Genomic DNA, 25,067 nt, shown 5'->3' with positions numbered 1-25,067 from the left:
TTTTAATCTATGATCGAATTAAATCGTATCCAAATATCAGCCGTGATGTTGTAGGTGTAGGGAAGGGAGAGTTGGGAGGGGTTGATTCTACGCGTACGTTGTTTTAAATTAAATTACTTATCTTTATTTTCTTTTCTCTCTTACGCGAAGAAAAAAAAAGTGTTTTTTTTTTTCATTGGAAATATTTCACGATTAAAATGATATACGTATAATTATAATAAATTCGTTCGTTTGACATTGCATGTATCATCAGTTGAACCATAAAGCAAAGGGATGAAAGTTTTAGTATATAACGGCAAGGTCGTGATTAGCGGAACAGGATTAATCTCGTGGACGGTTGTGCGAAACTGCGACGAGACTCCGAGCACCAACGGTTCTCAACGATGGATTAAGTTCAGTGAATGTGTGTGAGAGAAAGAGAGAGAGAGAGAGAGAGACAAAAACAGGGGGGAAACACTGAACAGAATAACAGACAGACAGACACACACATACAGATACACAGACAAAGTAAGAGAGAGAGTGGGGGGTGGGTTGGGGGAGAGTAAAGGGGTAGGTGGGACTGGCCCATGAAAGCTGCAGGGCTTTAGAGTTGCAAGTGTAACATAAACGATAGCCTTTTAAATCCCATAAGAGGGTTGCTGATGCCCTTTCCCTTCTTCTTCCTCTTCCTCATCCTCGTGATAGTTAACCCTCCACAGCCCCCAAGTCCCTTATCCTCATTCGAAAGTCTAAAGGGAAAGCAGGAGACAGGCTTCCGTCAGTGCTGCACTGCTGTTGTGTTACCCGTTGTGACGAAACTTGAATAGAAACCCTAATTTAAACGTTATGAACAAGGTTTGCCAGCGTGGAACAGACCATAACGCGAGGATAATATCTTTAGGCTATTCTTATGTTTGATCATGTTATTTCCAATATTATTTTTATTCGTTTGTTTTTTTTTTCGTAATATCTTTCGATGGGGGATTGATTTTGTTTTTCTTTTTCTGTTTTACTTGTCGTTTATTTGATCCCCGTTTTGGATTTTTATTCCTTTCGATTTTTATTTTCTTCGTCTTTTTGTTAATATCTTGTTTTTTTATTTTCTTTTGCATTTGCATTTTGCAACGGGATGTTTGTTTCAAATGTTTTGCTTGAAAAATATAACGTTCCTATCTTTCTCTTTGTCTTTTTATTTTTCTTTTCTTTTCTTTTCTTCTTTCTTTTCCCTTTACTATAAATTTTTCTCTTGGAAATATTTGTTGGTATTGTTTTTCTTTTGTTTATGTTCCATCCGTCGACGTCGTCGTCGTTGAGAAACAAATAATTTGACAAGTTTCAAGAGTACAGTATCTTTACGTTGTCATTATTTTCATTTTGTTCTTTTTTTTGATTTTATATTTTATTAGTTCGAATGTATTACATAACGATTTTAAGATTAATCGATTTAGTTAGTTTGTTATGATGTTACAAATAGATGAGGGGGAGAACAAAATTACGAAATTGCATGTGGTGGTTGCAGTAACGGGTGGAATGGGGTTTGGAGAAGCAATAAAAGGTCGTAGAGCAGTGAGGAAGCTAGAAAGAGAGAAAGAGAGATAGTGATATCGATGACTCTTTTAATGAATGATGTTCAAAGGGAAATGGGACATCGATTTTGGGTTTTTTTTTTTTTTTTTTTTTTTTTTTTTTTTCTTTTTTTTTTTATGGCATTGATTAAAAACGCATAATACCTTTGCGGCATACGGATTTTATTTCATTTTTTTTTCTTTTTTTTCTTTTTTTAGCTTTTCCAAACGAGTTTTAGAAAATGTATTCAACCAATTCGTCGCAAGAATATTTATTATGAATAATCGAAAATTCGCGAAATTTATTTGAACTATACGAAATATAAAACTCGTATGCCATATAATAAAAATTTGATAAGCAAAAATATTCGCAATGAAAAATAGTCTCCCATTTCTGTTATCGTTGATTTTATCTTTAACGGAAATTCGAATAAGATTTTATAAAAAGAAAAAAACAAGAATGAAACATTTCGAAGAAATTCAATTTCCTGTCTCTCTCGTATTTATTTTTTTTTTGTTTTTTAAATTAAAATCACGGGATATGGGGTAATAAGAATAATCAAAAAGGCAAGTCTCTCGTTTATATGTCATTAATTTCGAATAATCGAAATAGGAATAAAAAAATTCAATGAAAAAAAAGGAAAGAAATAAAATACCAAGAAAAAAATTAATTTCCTCCCTCTTTATATTATTTTTCATTTTTTGTTTATTCTTTTTAAATTGCTTGGGTAAAGGAAAAGTAATGAAAAAGTAAAGTCTCGTTTTTATGCGTAGTAAAATATTATCCGTATATTACATCCCCGTATAAATAAAGAAAGTTAATTAATTTCCCTTTCTTTTGTTACTTTGCATACGGAACAAAATTTATCCTAATTAATAAAAATATTCGCACAATTAAATTCTATCCGTGAAATTCGAATATAAAAGAAAATAAATTCGATAGAAAATAATTTGTTGACATTCGTTCGCGCGTTATTAATATATAAATAAATGAATAAAAAAAAAAAAAAAGAAACAGGGGGGAAAGAAAAAATGAAAAAACGTCTTGTTAATCGAATATTTAATAAATTCGATTAATTATTGTTGCCGTGTAAGTACTTAACGTGTAGAGAATGTTGTAATTCTAGTTGATTACGCATTAAAGCTAATTTGTAATTTACTGAAGTGAGATACACATATTCACAATTAGACCGGAACGAGGTATAATGGAGTAACATGTCGACAAGAAATTATTGTTCTTGATTATGCTATCTATGGGGTTTCCATTATTAATGAAATACATAAAATCGTAAGGATAAGTTATTCTAAGTAATAGATATTCCAGGATATTGATATTGTTAAGTCTCTTATCGAGAGGGTTTACATAGGATCACCAAGCGTATTAACGTGCGATTTGCCGATTAATTGATGTTGGAGATCTGGGTGGTGTTTGGGGGAAGGGGATGAGGGCTGGGGATAACACTGACAACAATGCGTATTATCGGACTCCCAAATGGGACGTTAATCGATCAATGTTGCTACGTTCTGTCTTTGATTGAAGTTAAACATGTGACGAGTTGAAATTAAAACGAGTCAAATCTAATGTGTATCGAGATTAATTCTAATTGAAGTTACAAAAAAAAGTAAAATCTTTTTAATTATCATTAACAACGAATCCTCTTAATGAAAAAAGAAAAAAGAAGACGTAGGATAATTGAATTTTATAATAAACGATCGAATCAATATTTCTTTTTCCCAGCAAGCGTGATCTTTTATGCGATTAAGAAGAAAAATATAATTAAATGTAAGAATTATAATAAACGATTTATAATATCCATGGGGATTACGTTGGAACGGACGATTAAATCGTATTACCTGTCAAAAGATAAAACACGCTTTGCTTTACATGTAATTTGGTACATCGATCGATACACGCGCATATATATATGCATATAGGGTTATGCGTGTATTACTCAAGTTAATTTCACTTTTTTTTTCTTTTTCTTTTGGATTCGTTGTAAAAGTATTGTGAACGATGTTAATGTGGTCGAAAATATCAGCATTCTTCTTCTTCTTCTTCTTTTTCTTCTTGTGTATCTTGGAAATACATTGAGAGTTATTATTCGACTATAGTCAAAGTTATTATAGTTAGTAATATTTCCCCCTTAGGTAATATAATCAAACTCGTTGGGTAAGTTATAGATTGGATTGAAATCGTTTACGTGATATTACAGGAGTATCTCATGGAAATTGCGATATGGTTCATGACATAGAACCTAGCCAAGACTTGCGTACTGACAAAGCTAGGATCGCGATAAGATCATCACCATTAATCATACCGAATGTTACGGGGACGGATCGCTAGATAATTCTTCCATCTGTGCACCAACATTCACCTATGCACCCACCACGCACGTGTGATTCTCACGAACTCGACATTTCCTATTCCCCCGTCCCTCCTCCGAAGTTTCCTCTTTCGCCATTTCACCATTTCTCTTTTTTCCATTCGAAAAAGTTTATTTAGATTAATTCGAATACTCACCGTCTCTCATTCGTACGAGACTTCTTCAAATTTCTTCATCACACACAGTTATTAACGCTAAACCTATTAACAGCTTATACGTAATTCTTATTTATAATTAATTTGAAATAGAGATCAAATGACCGGTGGTTATTTAATCGAAGGTAATATAATACGATGATGTTACAAAGAAAAATGTAAATTCATGAATAACCGATCATTTGAACACAATGGTACGTTTAGTGTTGATAATACACCATATAATATAGTTCATTAATGTTAGCTAAATTACTGTTTCAAATTATTAGATAATACAAATATTGAAATAACGATAATATATTGTAAGTATAATGATGAAAACTTAATTTTGTTAATTGACGAATAATATTCGATCGAAATTCGTATCATTTTGTAACAGTAATTTTTGCTAACCTTGGGTGAACATTTCCTAAAAAGACTATATTATTATTTATGATAAGATAATGATAAAAATGTGAGATATAATGAAATAATGTAATCTATGAGAAAACGTGGACGAAAATGTTGCTAAACTGTGTTGCATTGCTGCCGGGTTGTCGCCTTTGATGACAAGGACAAGTACACGTGCAGGTAAAGCGTTGCTGGTTTCGCAGGTGTAGTTGCCCGAATGTCGATCAGATGCACGTGGTACCTCGAGCCAACTTTCCCGTGCTATCAGATCGGTGCTGACATTGACGCCACGTTCTATGTCGTAGTTGATCATTCGATAGTTGTGGTACCAGAATAGATAAGACGGTGTTTCCGTTGACTTCCTGACGATGCAGTGAAGTTGAAGAGTACTTCCGGGCCTCACGTATTTCTCCGGGGGTCCGCTTATCTCCGCTCTGGCTTCTGGAAAACGAGCGAACAAACGAGAAAGAGAGAGAGAGAGAGTGAGAGGGAGAGAGAGAGAGAGAGAGAGAGAGAGAGTGCTGTTGAAACGTTTAATATGTTCTCTGTTTACCCCCACTTCGATTCCCACCTCCCACCTCCCCCCACTCCTTTTTCCTTTTCCATTTTCTTATCTACCCTTTTCATTTTTCTATTACTTTTTTTTTTCTATTTTTGTTTCTCTTTTATAATAAACGCAAGAAGGAGGAAGAAGGGTCGTTTCAAAGTATCGCCGTATCAAACCCGTCAGTATTTTACGGATTAATGATAGGAACGATCTAATTGCTAACTCGAGCGACACCATTTTTCTGAAGCTTCGGAGATAATATATCTCTTGGTATATTATTGAATTTAATAAAAAGAACATTGTCATATCGCGAGAAAAATGGATTATTATTTCGGTAGAATGCTTATTGTGTGTTTGTAATGTTCAAACAGAACATTATTCTTTTACAATATCGATTTTTTTTTGTTTGTTTTTTATTTATTATCTATTATAAACTTTTATAAACTATACTGCGATAACAAAATATGCTTTAGTATTTTTCTTTATTTTGTAAATGATATCAAATATCAAACCTTACCACCACCACCGGATTGCGAGTTTAATTATTCAATCGATAATATTGTACTTTACAAAACGAAAACAATAATTGAATATTTTTCGATTGAATTGTATGAATGGGTAAGCATCGATATATTCCAATTTCTAATCGACAGTTCGAAAACGATGGGATGAAAATAAAACGTCGTTGTTTAGAACTTTTATGAGTGAAAAGAAGAAAAAAAACACACACACACACACACACGTAGACACGTACAGGACAAATAAGGATTAAGTCTGGATAAAATTTGTAAGAATGTCAATCGCACGGGGAAACACGAAATGTAACGAATGACAAAGCATTCGTAAGAGTCAACAGACTTTGTTTGTCCAGTCCATTTGATTCGAAGTTTGTTCGAGTGTAATTGTAATAGTGATGTTCGCTACGAATAGAATTAGTCGATCACGGTCGAATAGACTTCAAATTTTCGTGGTCGTTGCTTTCGAACGATAAACCGCAAACAAATTTACCGATCTACGAAATCTTTCCTGCGTTTGCTTTGACCGATTAATACTATTCATTTATATACGATTATTCGGCGTTTATAGGAATTAGGTGTTGACGTTGATAGAAAAATAATCGATTAGAATTATATTATCGCAAAAGTTTGATAAGGATTTTATTTTCTAAGAGGGGTACCTTTCAAAATTGTTCATTCTTGTATCATAAATGTAACAATTAAAAATATAACATAGCATTATACAATATATTGGTAACGAATTGATTCGATATATAATTTGCAACAATTATATATTATAATTAAATTCATATTTTCATATTCTTATAAAAATAAAAAAGAAAAAGTATCTATTTTAATATTTCGATGATATGGTACAAATTATGTTTCTAAAATCAAGTGTTCTTTTTTTGTTTAATCTCAATAGGAATTCATGATCAGGTGTGCAAATGTTGCAATACTTCATTCGACGAATGCACTTTGCATTAGAACTTGACATTTTCCGATGTTATATATGTATACAGTTACGGTTCTTGATAATCGATATTGCAGATATTTGTTACTGTATAAATCGTGTACTCTTCCCCTCTTCCCCTCTTGTATTCTCCTCATATATAGGATGGATAATCGTTGTTTCGTTCTATCATCGTTATCATCGTTTTACTCTGTATAAATATTTTGTTTTTTTTTTTATATTTTTTTATCGTAAACATTTTATTTTAACGCACAAAATTTCAAAAAGGGATCGTTAATTTACCCGAGCTATCGAACAAATTTTTGGAAATAATTTTTTATAATATACGTACCGATTTTTTACGTTATCCGACATACACACACACACAAAGGTATTAATTGGTTATCGTATCGAAAGTTTTTTCATCCCACTCTCTCCTCTTTCTATCCGACCAAATTCTTTTTATCTACCCTCGTAATGTGTACTCGGTAATTTTAAAAGGTATAGGGAGGAAGGGGTGGAAATAATAATAAAAATAATAATAAGAAAAAAAAATAAAAACACGCGAACAAACGAAAAATATGAATAATAAAAAAAAAAGAAAACAAATAGAGAGAGAGAGAGAGAGAGAAAGAAATGAAAGAACCGGGAACGTAAAAGCTAATCGATAGACTCTTTCAAAAAGGGAATATAAAAACTTTGAAGAAAAGCAAAGTTAGCTATGGTAAAAGGGGTATGAAAAATTTCTGCAAGAGAAAACGTAGCGAAATCGGTAAACTTTTCGCAACGATTTATGTTGTTCGCCTAGCTTTTTTTTTTCTTTCGTTCGAGAAAATTTCTCTTTCTCTTTTTCTTTTTTTTCCTTTTTCCTTTTCCCTCGTTACTTTTAAAGCCGCTTAAACTCGTTTATACATACTGCGAATAATAGAGAATCTGAAAGCTTTTCGTATTTACACGTTGAATGGAACGCGACGAGTATATATCGACGAATTACTTACGAGAAAGGTCTTATTTAATGTAAACAAACAAAGAAAAATAGTGGGAGAAAGAATGAGAGAGAGACAAAAATATTTTGTATTATATTAGATTACGTCAAAAATGATTATAACATTTTTGAAACTTAAATATGTATTATAACGATACTCGTATTAGATAGCATGTAAATTTTAATATTACTTATTGAATGATTCAAAAGTATAATAATACACGTGGTATTGTATAAATATTGGCATCATTTTGAGTAAAGACAAAAAGAAAAGAGATAGTAATGTTTAATAAATATTGATTTATACAAGTAAAATACAAATATGATGAAAAATATAGCTCAATAAGGTTTCATTCGAGAAGTTGGATTTATAGTATTCTATAAAATTCGGATCTATAATTTGTATATTAGAAAAGTATTTAATATTTATTAAAATATATTGTGTGGGATATATATGTGTAAAAGAAAAAAATAATATAAATTTAGAAATAATATATTAATCCAAGAATGTGATATAGTATAGTTCACATTTAGGTGTTAATATTATAGTATATATAGTATTGTATAATATTGGATCAATTTAGAGAAAAGAGTAATAAACCAATTATTTTTAATAAATATTACGAACTCTGACATTAATTACTATCCATGCCAATAATTTTGATCTCTCTCTCTCTCTCTCTATATATATATATAGGTATATACCTATAATCATTTTTCTCCCAGTTTATTTCACAAAAACAAATTTATGAGAAATCTAATCGATGTGCGCAGAAACAGATAGAAAGAAATAAAGAAAAAAAGAAAGAAAATGATTGCTATTAAATGAGAAAACTCGAACGGATTAATAGAGAGATTGATGATAAATTAAAAGTATCGTGGCACGTTGTGTTATAATACGAATGAGAAAAAGGTATAACAGAAAATTATATGAAAAAAAGGAGAAAAGCAATTGAAATTGAAAGAGATAAAAGAATAAGAATAAGAAGGGGAAGAAAAAGAAAAAAAATAAATGATAAAAGTTTAACTAAAAGACGAATAAGAAAAAAATTAAAAAAAAAAAAAAAAAAAAAAAAAAAAAAAACAAAAAAACTCGATTGAGATTAAAGAGAAAAGTATTATGCGATAAATCGTTGAGAAGATTAAAATATGATGATTTGAACGTTGTTAGATCGGTGTTTTTATTGTATAACCGATAGACTCTGATAGACTTTATAAATGACACTGGAATAACGTTCGGCTTGCATTCGTGTTTGTAAATTTTCGACCATATCGATGATGCCTACAGGTGTATATTTGTATTAGTAAAAAGTAGAGTATAGTATAGAGTACAGTGTAACCCGATCGATTTGTCTCGATACTTTATTACGAGAGGGAGAGAGAGAGAGAGAGAAATAAAACAGAGAGAGAGTGAGATAGATAAAATAAAAAGTGAGATAGACGGAGATGAAATAGAGAAAGAGACGGACGAACGAACATTGAGAGAGAGAGAGAGAGAGAGAGAGAGAGAGAGAGAGAGAACAAAATATGGAACATTATAGCATGTTACTATTTTTTTTCTCTCTCTCTTTCTCTTTTCATGTCTCTCTCACTTAACAACTTTTCCTATATATGTCCAGTGGTATCGTTAAATCGTGGATTTGTTTTCCCACACTGTATATATAAACTTGCATATCTATATATACTTGTATACTTATATATATATATATATGTATATGTATAGGGTGGTTCTAGAATGTTATTTTACACAAAATTAATAAGTAATAAATTTATTATATGTAAATATACTCAAGAGTTTTCTTCTGTATGTAATATTTTATTGTTTCGTATGGTCACGTGATAATATTGTGTTAAGTTTGCGCTATTATACTTTTTTCTTACCATTAACACGTGAGAATATATTCTAATTTACTTCGTCGAGTTTTTTAATTTCTATTAAATGTGTGTGTGTGTGCGTATTGCGTTAGAAAATTGAATAAATTTATTAGCAACTATACATTAATAATTATTCTACGAGTACATTAAAATTATATTAGAATTTTATCAGATTTGTTACAGAATAATTGTACAATTAATTATTCCATTCGTTCAGGGAAATACGTGAAAATATATTATACAATAATTGACCATGTCCAATTTGAAATGAGTATTACACGTATGTTGATTAGAGTTATGTTATCGTTGCATCAGAGTTACATCAGGATTCTCGGTAAAGTAATTTGTGGTACACCCTGTATACATATATACATATACATATATATAAAATATATATTTATTTTGTTCGTTCACTTGTTGGTAGACCAAAACTTCCAGCATAATAAATGTCCCGTCCATCTATCCATCTAGTTGTCTTTATCGGCTTGTACGTACGCGTAGGAACGATGTTATAACATATATATATCTAGACACATATATCTATTTATATATACATATATGTACGTATAGAATATATGTATATATATATATATAAGTGTATAGAAGATCTATATGGATAAACATAGAGTCAGGTATTCACGTATATGTTAGATAGAACGTATGTATGCAAACGTAGAGTTAATGAATGCCAAGGTTTATCAACGAGCTTGAGTAAGGTAGAAGATATCGGCTTGTGCAAGGCAATTAATCACGTTACTGTTAGAGAGGGAGAGAGAGAGAGAGAGAGATAGAAATAATCAGAAAGAGACAAAGATAGTTCAAACTATATTCTATATTTGGAATTTCATCGAACGAACGAACGAACGATAGAAACGAAAGGATTAATATTCGTTTGACTTCCTTTTTATTAAAAACTTCTAAAGAGATAAAGAGAGAGAGAGAGAGAGAGAGAGAGAGAGAGAGAGAGAGAGAGAGAATTTCTGAATATTTTGTTTGATAATAATTCTATTTTTATTCCTATGTTTCTTTATCCATCTTTCCATTTGTATGTTTCCATCTTCGTTTCTCTCGTTCTTTATCTTTATTTCTTTATGCGTTTTATCGTATTGCGTTTAAACAACTTTCCGTAATAATTAAAATTAAGTAGACCCTTGTTTCGAGTGTGTAACATTTATTAGTAGGGGAAAAGAAGTTTTATTGAGTGGTGGAAAGTGTGCTCAACGTTTGATAACATAGAGACCGTTAGAGTAGAAAATAGAACGTTAATTAGAACAGAAAACTTTGAATGGTTTCATTAAACGCGTATATCTTTGTTAAGAACGATACACGATGTCATACGTTTATATTTATGCTTGCAATATTATTTATTTATTTGTATCTGTATTCTTCTTATTTTTAATTGTATAACAAACGGGGGAATATAGTACAACGAAAAAATATTGTTCTTTAATTTTGTTGTGTTCTCACGTGGTCTAATATTTTATCTCTTTTATTTTTTTAACGAATTATTTTGTTTCTTTTTTCATTTTTTTTCACGCGAAAGTAAGTTTTTTTTTATAATACACCCTGTTACGGATTATTCACGGAAGTTATTATATTAACCATAAATAATATCGATTTTAATTTACTTGCCGAACGTTTTGTTGATCCTTCCTATCCTCTTTGGTTCTTCTTTTTGTTTTGTTTTTTTTTTTGTTTCAATGTAACCCGTTGTGTCATGGATAGAGAATTCGTTTCGAATGTTATTTCCGGTAGCATTTCGGTAGAAACGTTCCAAAATGAAATTCCCGTTTAACCGCATTTAGATCCCTATCGTATAGTCTACGAATGAAATCGTGTGTTTCTTTCCTTCGAATCTAATCTCAACGTAAAAAAATTGAAACAAGTTTATATGGAATATACGAATAAACAAAATATGGGGAGGAAAAAATGAAGGAAACGTTTTTATTCTGATATTATTACGTTTAGGAAGATTCAAGGACTAATAAAATCTTGCGAATGAAATTTATCTTTAAAAAAATAACTAAAGTAACACGATATAACAATAATATTTAACGAAGAGAAGGAACAACATAATGTCTTGCATAAAGTTTCTAAATGATTTATTAAAATTAATTATTCCCGTTTTATTATCTTTTATGGGAGAATAATGGATTCGTGGGGGAAAAAGAAGAAAATAAGTCAAAAGCAAAGGTTTATCGTCGACGTATAAAGATTCTATCGCAGGTATTGGTAACGTTTACGATATGAACAGGTTGTCCACATTTGAAAAAATGATCTTTGAAATTCAGAAGATCGTGAGGTTTAATCTTGAAAGCAAAGTAAGGAGAAACGAGTCAAAATATTCAAGCTTCGTACGTTCGTTCGGTGGTTGGTTGGTTGGTTTCTACGTGAGATCGAAAGGTGACATATTTGTTGAGCCATGAATTTCTACGATCTTTACCGGTTTCAGGTCGTTACTTAAATTCTACGTCAGCGGCATTTCCTGTTAGATTTTTCCACATACAAATGGAAAGATAAAAGAAGAAAGAAAGAAAGAAAGAAAGAGAGGAACGCATACAAACAAGCAAACACACAGACAGACAGACACGAGGATACAAAGTGTGTAGGTAAAGTAACAAAAGCTTTGTGTTAGAAAATGGTGAGAATCTCGAGGCTTGAAGGAATTTTAAGTTTAACCTCTCATGGTCGTTGACCGAGCATAAGAGGATCGGGATTGTAGAGTTTGTTGGATATGGGAAAGGAGAAAGGAGAGATTGGTGGTGGATTGGGGATTGGGTGGTTGTGGGTTAGGGGTTGCAAGCTTGAGAAAGGGTGACACACACGTTCGTGGCAGAAGGTTATAGGATCAGGTGTGACGAAGCAAGGTAAACACCAAGTCGACACCTTATGACGGCCTTTGACACGCTTTTACCTTTAGAGAAAGAGAGTGAGAGAATGTGTATGAGTGATAGAGAGAGAGAGAGAGAAAGAGAAATCCTTCCTGTTCTGTCACAGCCAAATGTGAACGAGCCGTCGTTGTCATCCTATCGAATGATTTCGATCCGAGCTTAAACGTGTCGAATACTGTGTTAGTTTGGAAAAGGGCCACGTTCCGTTGTTGCCAAGTACCGTCACTAACATAAGCTACTTTAGATGTTAGTGGGTGTATATATATATATATATATGTATATGTTAAAGGTGTAGATATAGGGGTTTGTGTATTTCACGTATGTGCGTGGAAATCTTTTGAGAACAAATATTCATTTTATTTTATTTTTTCTTTTTTATTTTTTGATCAAGTATTCATTTTATAATTCGAATTTTATTTTCACGTATGGCGATGATTAAAATTTCCTTTTTTTTTCTTTTTTTTTTTCTTTTTTTTTCTTGTGCGATGGGGTTTGATCGTTCGTACGAAAAATTGTAGAACAATGAGAGGAGATCAAGTATAATGATAAAATATTAATATATAATAGTGTATATAAATTGTTAAACAAATTTTTAACGACTTTAGTAAAAATGATTATTAAACGAAATGGAGAGATTCTTATGAAAATATTATCTGGCAAAGTTAATATGTTTGAATATGCACTCCATTTGCTGCGAACGTCAAACTAATATTAAATTCCTACTTCACGTGGCTTAGTAATTTCACAATTAAGAGTTTCTCGTAACATTATAAAATTATTGGTTATATACGATTTAGCCAAGTATTCAATATTAAAATTCTTTCATAATACTTCATACACTTTTGTATATAATCCTATTAAAAAAAAAAAAAAAAAGAAAAAAAAAATACTCCACCGGTGATAAATCAAATCTTTCGTTTAATAACGAGATTAATGATACACGCGTTAATTGATAATAAAATCAAAACTTTTGATCAAATTTTACTTCGATTATGTAATATTACATTTTCGAGCTTTTAAACGAATCAAATAGAAGCTATCCGTTGAAATTGTTTAGACAAATAAAAAGAAAAGAAAAGAAAACGGTAAAGAAGAAAAGAAAATCTTTGGGAAAGTCGTAAAAAATGTTTGCGTTTCACGAAATGAAGTAAATTACAAAACAAATGTATTTCACATACGTGAAGCATGGCAACGAATGAGGAAGTTGAAAAGAAAACAAAAAAAAAAAATTAAGTAGAGAAGAGAAGATAAAGTAAAAAATGAAAGAAAGAAAGAAAGAAAGTAGGAAAGAAAAAGTAGACGGAGAAGAAGAAGAAGAAGAAGGGGTAGTAAGTAAGTAGAAGAAAAAGGAAGATCTAAAATAAATCGGCCCAGGTCGATGGGAATCTAAATGCAAATATCTACGCGAGAATAAATTCCTATAAACGGGGGATTGGGGTGGGGGTGGGATGCCAGTGGTGCACCTTTAAAAGAAGTAGAAGTAGAAGCGAAAGAAAAAAAGAAAAGAAAAAAGAAAAAAGAAGAAGAAGATTTGCGTGTTGTAATATTAGGCTGTAAAAGTATAGTGGTACGAAAAATTTTCTATATAATATGTATATGTACATATATTTTTATAACGTTCATCTAACGAAAGTATCATAATTTTGTTTTCTCGTTGAAAAATTTTGACGAAAAAATTGTTGGCAATTATTTTAAAAAGAAAAATAAATAAATAAATAATACATAGGGGTTGTGTATTTATCATAAAGTGTATTACCATTAGACGATAATTGTAGTTTCATACTTTTCACTGGTAAACTATATTTTTCAAAACCATTCTTCGTGTATTATTAATTTAAAGGGACCAAACGAAGGTTCGGCATAAATAATAAAATAAAAAACCGAATAAATTTGTTGGATAATGAGGTAGGAAATTTTAAGGATGGAAAAAAACACAACGAAATATTAAAACAAAATCATATTAGTGTAAAAATGTACACACACATTAACCATAAGGTGTATATTATATTTTTTTAACATTTTTTTTTAAAACAAAAATAAAAAGCCTCCTACTTTGTGTTTTATTTGAATAAAATTCTTTCGTATTGAAACGTTGATATTTTTAATAAAATGAATATAAACAGACAAATAAATAATAATAATAATAATAAATGGCTTATATACGAATTATATAAATCGAAATAAACGCGATTTAATTTCTTTTTTTTTTTTTTTTAAACGATTCAGGGCGCAGAGGTGGGTATTCCTTTAAAAATTAAAACGAAGCATTAAAAATATGAAAGGAATGCATGAACGGGTAGGGGGGACAAGGGTGCATGGGTGGGTTGTTACCGTGGTTGAAGTAGGTTGAAAAAAGGAAATGCAAACATAAATTGGGATGATCGCGCATGCCTTTCCATAAAGTGGACGAAAAAAATCTTCAAAAGGCAGGGTGAAGTACGGACAAAGTTCTTAAAGCCGTTTTGCCCGAAGGCTACAGATACTACTACTTGTTGTTCTCAAAAGAAAGAAAAAAAAAAATAAGAGAAGAGAAGAGAAGAAAAGAGAACGAGAACGAGAACGAGCAAGTGAATGAATGAGTAAGTGAACGTTTATATGTATGTGGGTGTGTGTATGAACGCGAACATAAACGAGAGAAAAAGACGGAAAACTTGTTCTCCTTCTTAGTTAGATGGAAAATTGGACTGAGAAAAATAAAAAAGAAAAAATGCATTTCACGAAAATAAAGCATGATCTTTATACTCTTAATCTCTTTTAATAATTATTTTCTTTCATTTTTTTCTTCTAATATAAAAAAATAGTTCGTATTTCAACGTGTGCACGATAAAGAATTAAATCTCGAATTTGATAAAATAAAATTTATTTTTATTACAAATATGTTTCACGGTGATATATATATATAATCTTCTAATAAATCTTCGAATTTAATTTATATTCCGTTAGAAATAATTGTTAAAATAATAATTAATAATAATAGTAAACCAATGTAGGAAGAGAAATAATATAATTTTAGAAATTTAATACAATTGTCGCGCGTTCGTTTGATGAAAATTAATTTATTTTTTATTCGTTTGTGATTTAGAAAAAGTAAAGACGATTAAAATTGTAATTTTGTTGTTTAATAATCTTTGACATAGAAAAAGGAAAAAAAAAGAAAAAGAAAAGACAGAGAGAAAAGGATTAGTCTTTTAACGAAATTGCTTCTCCAGCATGATCTCTCAAAGATTAATCCTTTCCTTCTTGAGACAGACTCAATTAAAATGATTTTCTTCCTTTTTTTTTTTTATTTCTTTTAACGGCCACAATCCATCCTTTCTCTCTCTTTCTCTCACTCTCTCTCTTTTAAAAAGTAGAATATTACGATTTAATTGTTAGAGAATGTTTAACAGGAAGGATTGGGAAAGATTCGTTCGACGATTGAAATTCAACGTAATCGACTTGATAATTACTATGAGTAGAAACTCGGAAAGTTAATTGTACCAAAACAGGAGATTAAAACACTTGACGAACTATTAGAGGTACATACGTAGTTATCTACCATTTCCTGGTTGTTACCGTCTCATTTAAAAATATATGAAGAATGCGAACAATTTTTTTCCTTTCTTTTACCTTTTTCTTCTTTTTTTTTTTCTTTTTTTTTTTCGTACTAATTAATTTCCTCGAATATTTACGCATAAAAAATCGAAAAAGTTCTGATTTAAATTATAACATTTTTATTTAAGTATTTTTGATTGTCAATTATTTTTCTTGATTTTCGTATCCTAATTAATAAAACGAATTATGTGTAAAAGGAAAGATTGGTTCAATTAATATTGCCATGAACTTGCGAGAAATAAAAATATAAAGAGTAAAGGAGGAGAGAAGAGAACGACGATGAAAAATAAAAGAAAAAAAGAAAATTTAATTTTTAATCCCTCTTTGAAACTCGATTCTTTTTTTTTTTTCTTTTTCGGTGGTGGTTTATAAAAAGAGAAAAACAAAACACAAACAAATTACGTAACGTGAATATTGTAACGATAAAAATCAAGAAAGTAAATTATTCATTAAAAATACGTGTGTGTGTGTGTGTGTGTGGACGGAGTAAAAATTAATTAAAATGAAAAAAATAATTACGGACAAAGTAACGAAACTTTTTTGTTTTATTTTAATGTAATAAAAATAAAAATAAAAAAAAAAGTTCGATTTAAATATTCGTAATTATTGTTAAATAAAATATCTATCACATAAAGTCCCCTCTGAAAATGATTCGAATCACAAATGAATCTATCAATAATAATTTATTAATAATTAATAATGTGATTAACGATATCATGCTTACCGACAACCTCGAGAAATAAAAATATACTCGTAGGTGGATGAGTTGAGACCTGACATTGGTAAAGTCCTGCATCCCTGCCCTGTACGTATTTTATTTGTAGGGTCCAATCTTCGCTGTGATGAAAATGTATTACTTGAAATCGTTCATCGTTGGCGTAAGTTATCATGCCAACCGTCAATAATTCCTGAACGGTCTTACGTTTGATCCATGATACCTGGAACAAGAAAAAATAAAAATAGAAAAAGCCTCGTTAGTATGGTAAACCACAAATCCGATCAACTATCAGAAATCGATTCTTTCTAACAACATTATATCTTTGCGTATGTATACGTGTGTACACTCACTTTGCGTGAATGCGTGTTAGACTGCAATGTTTCTCAAAATAACGTGTGTATATGTATATGTATATATAAAAAAAAGTACGATTCTGATGACACAGGTCAAATTTAGGGATTCCTTTCGAATTCAACAATATTCCCAAACAATTGTCTCTCTTTCCAATTTTTTTTCTTCTTCTTCCTCCTCTACCACCAAATAAACTCTTTCATTATTTCCTTTACGTAAAATACCTAACGTAATATCATAATATCAGTTCTCTAATCCCGTTTGTTTCTCATTTAACAATATCCCAACGTAGGGGAATATCTAATATACGAATGTTTTAGATGCCAGTCGAGATCGCATATTATACTTTAACTGCAAAAACCTATTTTGGCATGATCCTTCCTATTTTATCTCCCTCTCTCTCCCTCCCTCTCTCTCTCTCTCTCTCTCTCTCTCTCACACTCATCCGTTTTTCTCTCCCACTACAGTATACTGCGAGCAGACATCGATTACGTAGGACAGTATGTACGTGCGCTTGCGTAAGTACATTGCACGTTGGCCAGTATTCACTGACACGTTCTTGATATACTGGAATTTAATAAAGACAAAGTAGATTACCGAGAGAGAGAAAGAAAGAAAAAGAAAGAGAGAGAGAGAGAGAGAGAGAGAGAGGGAGACAAAAAACACCGAGTACATTTTCATTTAACGTTTGAACCCAAAACTAAAATTGATCAGAGATTCTCTTTGATTTGTTATGTTCTACCCTAACGTAAACACATTAATGGTATGTTAAATGATCACTCGAGTAAAGATCCTCCCCCCCCCTCTCTCCCCTCCCCACCTTACCATTCCATTCTCAATGATGTGTATCATAGGTTAGTATAATACCGAAAGTTTATTAGTCATCTTTCCAAAATGTACATACTGACATTGATTTACTTCCTATTATGTATTCTAAGCAGCTTTGATATTACAAACAGTTAGGTTACGCACACATGTGCTCTTGATCGTTACTGAAGTGAATTGATTATGGTTACAGGCAAGGATACTTGCTTTCTGGATGTTAACTAGAGTAAACAACTAACTAAACACCTGTCGATAATATATAATTATCATAGAAATTGAACGTTTAACAAGTATGCTCTAAATCGACATTCAAAGGGAAACAAACCTTTTAATACTCGCATTAATCAACTTTTTAAACTTACAGATTACTAATTATATTCGTTTAATTGACTCTCTCTCTGTCTTTGTCTATCTCTATCTTTCTCATGGATTTTGGTTTAATTTTTGATAGAAATGTTGAATAATTTTAGAATTTTAGAATCGTTCAACTTTTACATTTCTATCCACGTGAAATTCAATTTTTATTTATTCGTTAGATTTTATTGCGTTTGGTTTGTTTGTTTCTTTTTTTTTTAGTTTTCATTCACTCGTCGAGGGATTTGTAATAAAGCTTTGCATGTTGATATGATCATTCATTCATTCATTCCCATTTTAATGGTAGTTGAAAAAAGTTATTACCCTCGAAACAAAAGTTTTATTTCGTTTAAAATAAAAATTAATTAGAACGAAAAAGAAAAGAATCGTTTCAATTCGATTGAATTTGCAACACGTAGAAATCTCTTTTTTTTTTTTTTGGTAACAAAGTATTAATGATAATAATAATAATAAAAGATTTGTTTGCTTCGATGATTAAAAATTTTTTCAAATCCACCCCCGTTTATACGAATAAGTATCAAGGTCAAACCGATTGGTGTATCAATATTCTCACCTCCTATTATTTACGAGTTAAAAACCGACTGTGTTGCAAAATTATTTGACATTTTTATTTGTTTGTGTGTTAAACAACGTTTTACATTAAAATGTAATATTATATCCAAGAACAGGTTTAACTTTGAAGTCATCAAAAATGTAGGCCCGGTTAGCGCGTAATTACTTTGGTATTTAAAAATAGCCTGAATTTTACGTCGGACTTTAATCTCGTAACCTTTTTTTTTTTTTTCTCCCTTTTCTCTTTCAATTTCTTCTTCTTTTTTTTTTTTTTCTTGTCTCGTTTCACCGTCCTCGTTCTCTTTTTCCATCCCTTTTCTCTTTTATTCCTTTCCTTCTCCTTTCTTTTGTTTCACACCCCCTGTGCCCCTTTTTTTTTTTTTTGTTTCAACGCGTATTTCTACAAGAAGAATACGTTTTTATCGTTTCCTTTTACTTCTCTCTTTTCTTTTTTTTTTTTTTTTGTTAATTTAAAATAAAATCCTTTAAAAGATTTTCCTTTCTATTATCTGCTAGGATTAAACCAAGGGGGTTGGGGTGGAATGTAGAAAGAGGTGGAGGTGAAAGAGAAGCTGCTTGTGGTTAATTTATATTCGTATATTTAATGTTACGCGTTTAAAGTAAATTATAAAAATAAATGATGATCTATATTGTAATAATTTAATGTAGAGGATAGTAAGCGAATTATAATTTTAAGATAATCAAATAAGAATCAATATATATATATATATATATGTTTGAGAAGGTAGACCCTTTTGGAAAGCCCTTAGTTGGTCGTCTGGTCGAAGTTTGATAACGGTAAATGACTATTATTCCTCGATAATGGTAACATTGTCGCGAATATTGCTATAACCGGAATCGTAGCAATGCTTTATGATACCATTGATACTATTATCTTTGACTTTACGATAAGGATTATTTATTAGTTGTTTGATCTGGCACAGATTTTCACGGATAAATATTTATATTACGTTATATACGTGTCGTCGTTGTAAGTTTTTATTGTTAAATCTAATTTATCTTATTATCTTTTTCTTTCTTTATTGGGGTTAATTGTTCGTGTTACTTTCAATGTTTTACATATCAATAAATTAATATTATTTTTTCATCTAATTTTCTTCTTCTTCATCATCGATATGCAATACATTATTATTATTCTTTTGTAAGAAATATAAGAAATTTATTATTTTTAATTGTTCATTCGCGTGTTTTTATTTTTATTGAAAAATTAATACTTCTTTTTTCTACTTTCGATTTCAATTTCAATAAGATTTACGATTGACATTAACATTTCACATTCGACTATTAGAAAAAAAAAAAAAAAAAAAAAAAAAGAACCAGAAGCCAAAGTCTCGTAATAAATAAATAAATTCAAAAAATTCAATTTCCATTCAAAAACTTATCGAATTAATTCTAGATATTACGAATTTGAAATAAATTTCAAGAAAAGAAAACAAAGAAAAGAAAAGAAAGAAAAAAAGAAAAAGCGGACCGAATTTTACATTCGATTTGAGTAAAACCAAGTCGCACATAAATAACACGAAAATTCAATTTGACGAAACTTGTCGAATTAATTCTATTACGAAATTCCAATAAAATTTAATGTAAAAAAAAAAAAAAAAAAAAAAAAAAAAAAAAGGAAAGAAGCGTAATTTTACATTCGATTTAATTATAAAACCAACCTCAAGTCTCATAAATAACATGGGTAACAAATTTTAATTAGAAGGAAAGTCTTGTTGGTAATATTTCACGCGTAAGAGATTTAGAATGATTTTCTTTTATTTTATATTCTTATGGTTGATATCGTGAACACGTCAGGAACGAATGAACAAATGAATGAATGAATAAATGAACACTAACGAACGAATAGATTTCTTCTAGATTTACTATATCATAAATGAAAAAAGGTAAACGACAGGTTTATCCCACGATCATGGAAGGTTTGTGATAGGTATACAAGAACGAGGAAGGGTGGGAGGGTGGGAGGGAGAGATTTCGTTATCAGTTTGTAATACTCTGTCCTTTTCCAAAGCATCACGCTCAATTTCGAGAGGACGAAATTCTGTTGCAATCAAACCGTGTGCCAGGATCAATCGATAGCTGCCTCAGCTGATGGTGTTTCTTGTCAGTTTTCCCATTCGTGAAGGGATCAAACCAGCGAATCTTCGATAGTGTTACGAAAGCGTTATTGACGTTTACCGATTACGAACATTTTACCGAAGTACTATGTTAGTCATCGATCGTTTTCGACAGTTTCATAGATATTTATCATTGTTAACTGTTCAAATTGAAACTAGATTTATATATATATATAAATATATATAGAATTCTAACACCAATCGATTAAATATAAAAAATATCTTTCTTTCTTACTAAATGTTATATATTAAATAATTCTTCTCTTTTTTTTTATTATTATATTATATTGTTTCAATAAAAGTTTATATTGTGTTCAATTATACTATTATATTAATTTAATTTTCATAATCGCGAGATAAAAGATCGTTGTGTGATTGGTAAACGTATAGTTTCTTAACAAACGATTTTCTAACAAAACAATCCTATCGATTAAAAAAAAAAAACAAAAGTGAGAAATTTGATTTTCAATCAGTTCGAATAAATCAAACTTAAAGTATACACATGTGTACACATACATATATATATATATATATATATATATATATATATACTCGTACTTTAACGAAATACTACACACATTTTTACGTACCCACATTTTGCACATGTCTATCAAATAGTAGGGGAGTGTATTCGATGCTCGTCGATCATTGTTAACGTTCAATGATATTCGAGTATTGTCGATGTGAAGTGATTATTAACGCCTACGTTCTCTACAATCAAAATGATCGATATCTGTTCACTCATGTACACAAACACACACATACACATACAAATATATATATATTATATATTGGAATATCTATATATATGTATATTTTGAGTATATGTATACTAAGTGACATGCAAGTGTACTCGACAGAATCAGAGTTGCCTGTTAACGATAATCCATGTAAAGCAATTATTTCTACAGTCAAGGATGTACGATTGACTTCAACGAGCACACTAAATCATTAACAATGATCTAACGAGTCACCGTGATTCAAAACGAGTTTGGCGAGCAATCAAACACTTGTCTATATTACCTTAATGATACATATAACTACTATCATATGTCATATGATATATATTTCCTTTTATCATTGGAGAAAGAACGGTGGTACTTTTCTTCTATACATTTCATTCATCGTTAAATAATACTATCTCTACGATAATTCTTTATTATTTTTTTCTTTAATATTTATTTTAAATTTTGTTTACATTATATTTGATGAATAATTTATATTTATTAAGTTAAATATATTTATTCTGGGAATATATCAATTTGAAAATATTCGTTATGATATTATGGGTGATTAAATTAGTTTTTATGAAATCATTTCTATTTTATGGATATCATTTTTTAAATGTTATGTAATTTGTAATATGTCAATTTTACATGTTATAATTTATTATGAGATTTTCATTATTTTTTTCTTTATCGAATGTGGTGATATAAATTGTTAAGGAATGAGGGGGTGGGAGTAGAACGCGAATACCAAAAATGAGAGAGAAAAAATATAAGTAAGTAAACTTTGTAAGTTGTGCTTTTTCCGGTTTTGACGGTAACATATATATTTTTTTGTTCTTTAACCTTCGTAATTGTGTCTATTTCTTTCTGCAATACATTTTATTAGTTATAAACCACAAATTTATATATAATATAATATTTTAAATTTATCATAATTTAAAATAAAAAAAAAAAGAAAAACAAAAAAGAAAAGAAAAGAAAAGAAATGGAATAATTAATGGATTGCCAGTATTGACGAAATGTAAATCATGAACTAAATTTATCCGTAAGAGAGAATAGCTGCTTTTCTTCACAACTCTTTCAAATTCAATTGAAATGGAAAGACAATAGGACGATTGTGATCTCGTTACGTGACATTCATTCATTCATTCGCGTGAAAATATCGATTAATAATTTACTTATACATATTACATCGAAATAAAAAGAGAAACGAACTGTGTAATTTGGTCAATTGAAAAATTGATTGCTTTTCAAATTTCTACTACACTATTGAAAAATGGTAGGGATAATCGTTATACGTTTGTTTAGTACTTTTTCGTTTTCATTCCTATGCATTTGTTTTTTGATAAGTAATAATATACTAATAAATGTGTCGCAGGGTAAGAATTTAGATAATCAAAATTATGTATGTATACTAATATTGTTTTGATTAGGTTTTTAACTATAACAGTTTATGATATAACGATTTGTAGATGTTAAGTACAGTTTTATTATTTAAAAAATATAAGAATGTATGTCTTTGTAACAATATATAAGAGACTTAGAACTTTAACGATCGAGTTACTGAAGAAATTCCAATGAAGGCACGAAACGTTCAATAAGATCGAAATAACGTTCTAAATTCCAATCCAACTTTCCCCTTGACGACATATTTATTAATAATTTTATTTATGGACGTGATAAACAATTAATTGACGTAATAATATACATTTCGTGGTTTATTTTTAACTATTGCAAAAAAAAAAAAGGAATTAAAAAGATTTATCTACAAATAAAAATCATTATTTTGTTATAAAACACACAGAATCGTGATCATTTACAAGTAACACCGTGCTTGGTAATTATGATAATTAATTATTAAATTAATACTAATTAATACGAAATAATATTAAATAAAATTCAACTTTCACATAATATAATAACGAACTCGAATTTTGACATGATTAAATATTTTTGTGACAAATTTTAATTAGATATCATTTCGTAATATACGAACATGGAAAATTAGATAAACGTAAAAAATGCAAGATAGTAGAAAATATAATCCACAATGGTAAATTGAAACTTGGCAAGAAGCGCTATCAAGCATACTAATCCGTAGATCGTGCCACATTGGACGATAATATGTCCTGAAGCCAGAATTGACCACGAAGCCAGATATGGGATGGGATGGGATTGTCGTGGTGTGTCTTCACCGATAAGATCACGTTTAAGTAATTTCGTATTATGCTTCTTAACCTGTTTTTTTTTTCTTTTTCTCTATCTTTCTAGGTGCTTCAGATAATATATCTTACAATCTTAGACAAAATTTCATTAAGGTTATCGATTATTTTGTATTTTATTTTTTTTTACGAGAGTGCGTGTTTGTAAAAAAAAAACGAAGAAGGTTTAGGTTCTAACATTCGATTTAGAATTTTATTTCTATTACGAATTAACGTACTAACAATTAAAATAACGTGTAAGGTAATAAGAAAAATAAAAATAAAAAGAATAATAATAAGAAGAAAAGGAAGAAGGTATTGGTTGTGGAAATTAGGTAAGTAAGTAGGATGAGTGGGTGGATGGTTGGTAGATAGATTGGTCGTTTTGCTTGGTCGATCGTTAATTACCCATCAGTCATTAGTGTTAATTACTCCAAGTTCCCTTTATGAGATCTCCAACATTCTACGAGAAAGAGAGAGAGAGAGAGAGTGTAAGAAAGTCCTATCGGTCCGAGTAATCGTTCGATTCCATTACGAAATGACTCGTGAGAGCACAAAAGAAAGAGAGAGAGAGAGAGAGAAATCTTCAAAGATAGTAACAAAGATAAGAGGAAAAGAAAATAATAAGTTTTCTAAGGTTACGACGAAGATCGGATGAAAATGTTGAAATTCTTTTTTTTTTTCTTTTCCCTGTGTCTCTCTCTTTCTCTTTTTCTCGTGAAAAGAAGAAGAAAATTTTCTGACGTTTTTCTTCGAGATCGTTTTCCAGATAATGGATATCCCATTTGCTGAAAAATAATATGTAACTTTAAGAAGATCATTTAATTAAGATTTCTTTTTTCTTTCCTTACCCTCTTTCCCTTCTTCTTCTTCTTCTTCTTCTTCTTATCTTGCTATTTAAAAAAAGAATAAAGCAAAAAGATTTGATAACGGGTCGAACGTTCGCAAAGAAATTCGTTTTTTTTTCTGTTTTCCCATTCGTTATCTATACTTCTATGGTGGTAAATCGAGAAAAGATATATGGAAATTTAATCATCTCGTTTTTCGGGATCGTTCGTTTCAAGCAAGCAAGCAAGCAGGAAGCAAAGTAAGTAGGAAAGCAGTGAAATGCAATCACGAAGAAAGAAAACGAAAGAAAGAGAGAAAGAGAGAGAGAGAGAGAGATAAGAAACGTAGGGAAAAGGTTGGATGACAAATGTAATTTTTCTCAAGACAAGGAATAGTAGTTGAACTTGTGGAGTGTAGCAAAGATATGACAATATTTTCCATGTTCAACTAAGGTATACAACCTTTTCATTGTATTCACGTGCTCGGGATAAAAGATAGAGATAGACATAGAAATAGAGAGAAAGAGAGAGAGAGAGA

General features: G+C 30.2%; 1 protein-coding gene across 7 annotated transcripts in view; it reads right to left on the bottom strand.

The window, feature by feature from the left end:
• Positions 1-791: 791 nt before the first annotated feature.
• Positions 792-25,067, bottom strand: part of LOC106786647 — an 83,859-nt gene continuing 59,583 nt past the window's right edge. For all 7 annotated transcript variants that reach the window (XM_014748278.1, XM_014748269.1, XM_014748304.1 and 4 more), the window contains exons 3-4: positions 16,539-16,752; positions 792-4,914 (exon numbers count right to left, since the gene is read on the bottom strand). In XM_014748278.1, coding sequence (XP_014603764.1) covers positions 4,514-4,914; positions 16,539-16,752 — 615 coding nt within the window. In that variant the 3' untranslated portion in view covers positions 792-4,513. The remainder of the gene's footprint in view (positions 4,915-16,538; positions 16,753-25,067) is intronic.

The sequence above is a fragment of the Polistes canadensis genome, unplaced genomic scaffold (genome assembly GCF_001313835.1).
Source record: "Polistes canadensis isolate GaletaPanama2010 unplaced genomic scaffold, ASM131383v1 scaffold_3, whole genome shotgun sequence".
NCBI classification, from domain to species: domain Eukaryota; kingdom Metazoa; phylum Arthropoda; class Insecta; order Hymenoptera; family Vespidae; genus Polistes; species Polistes canadensis.
This window is presented reverse-complemented; position numbering and strand designations above follow the sequence as displayed.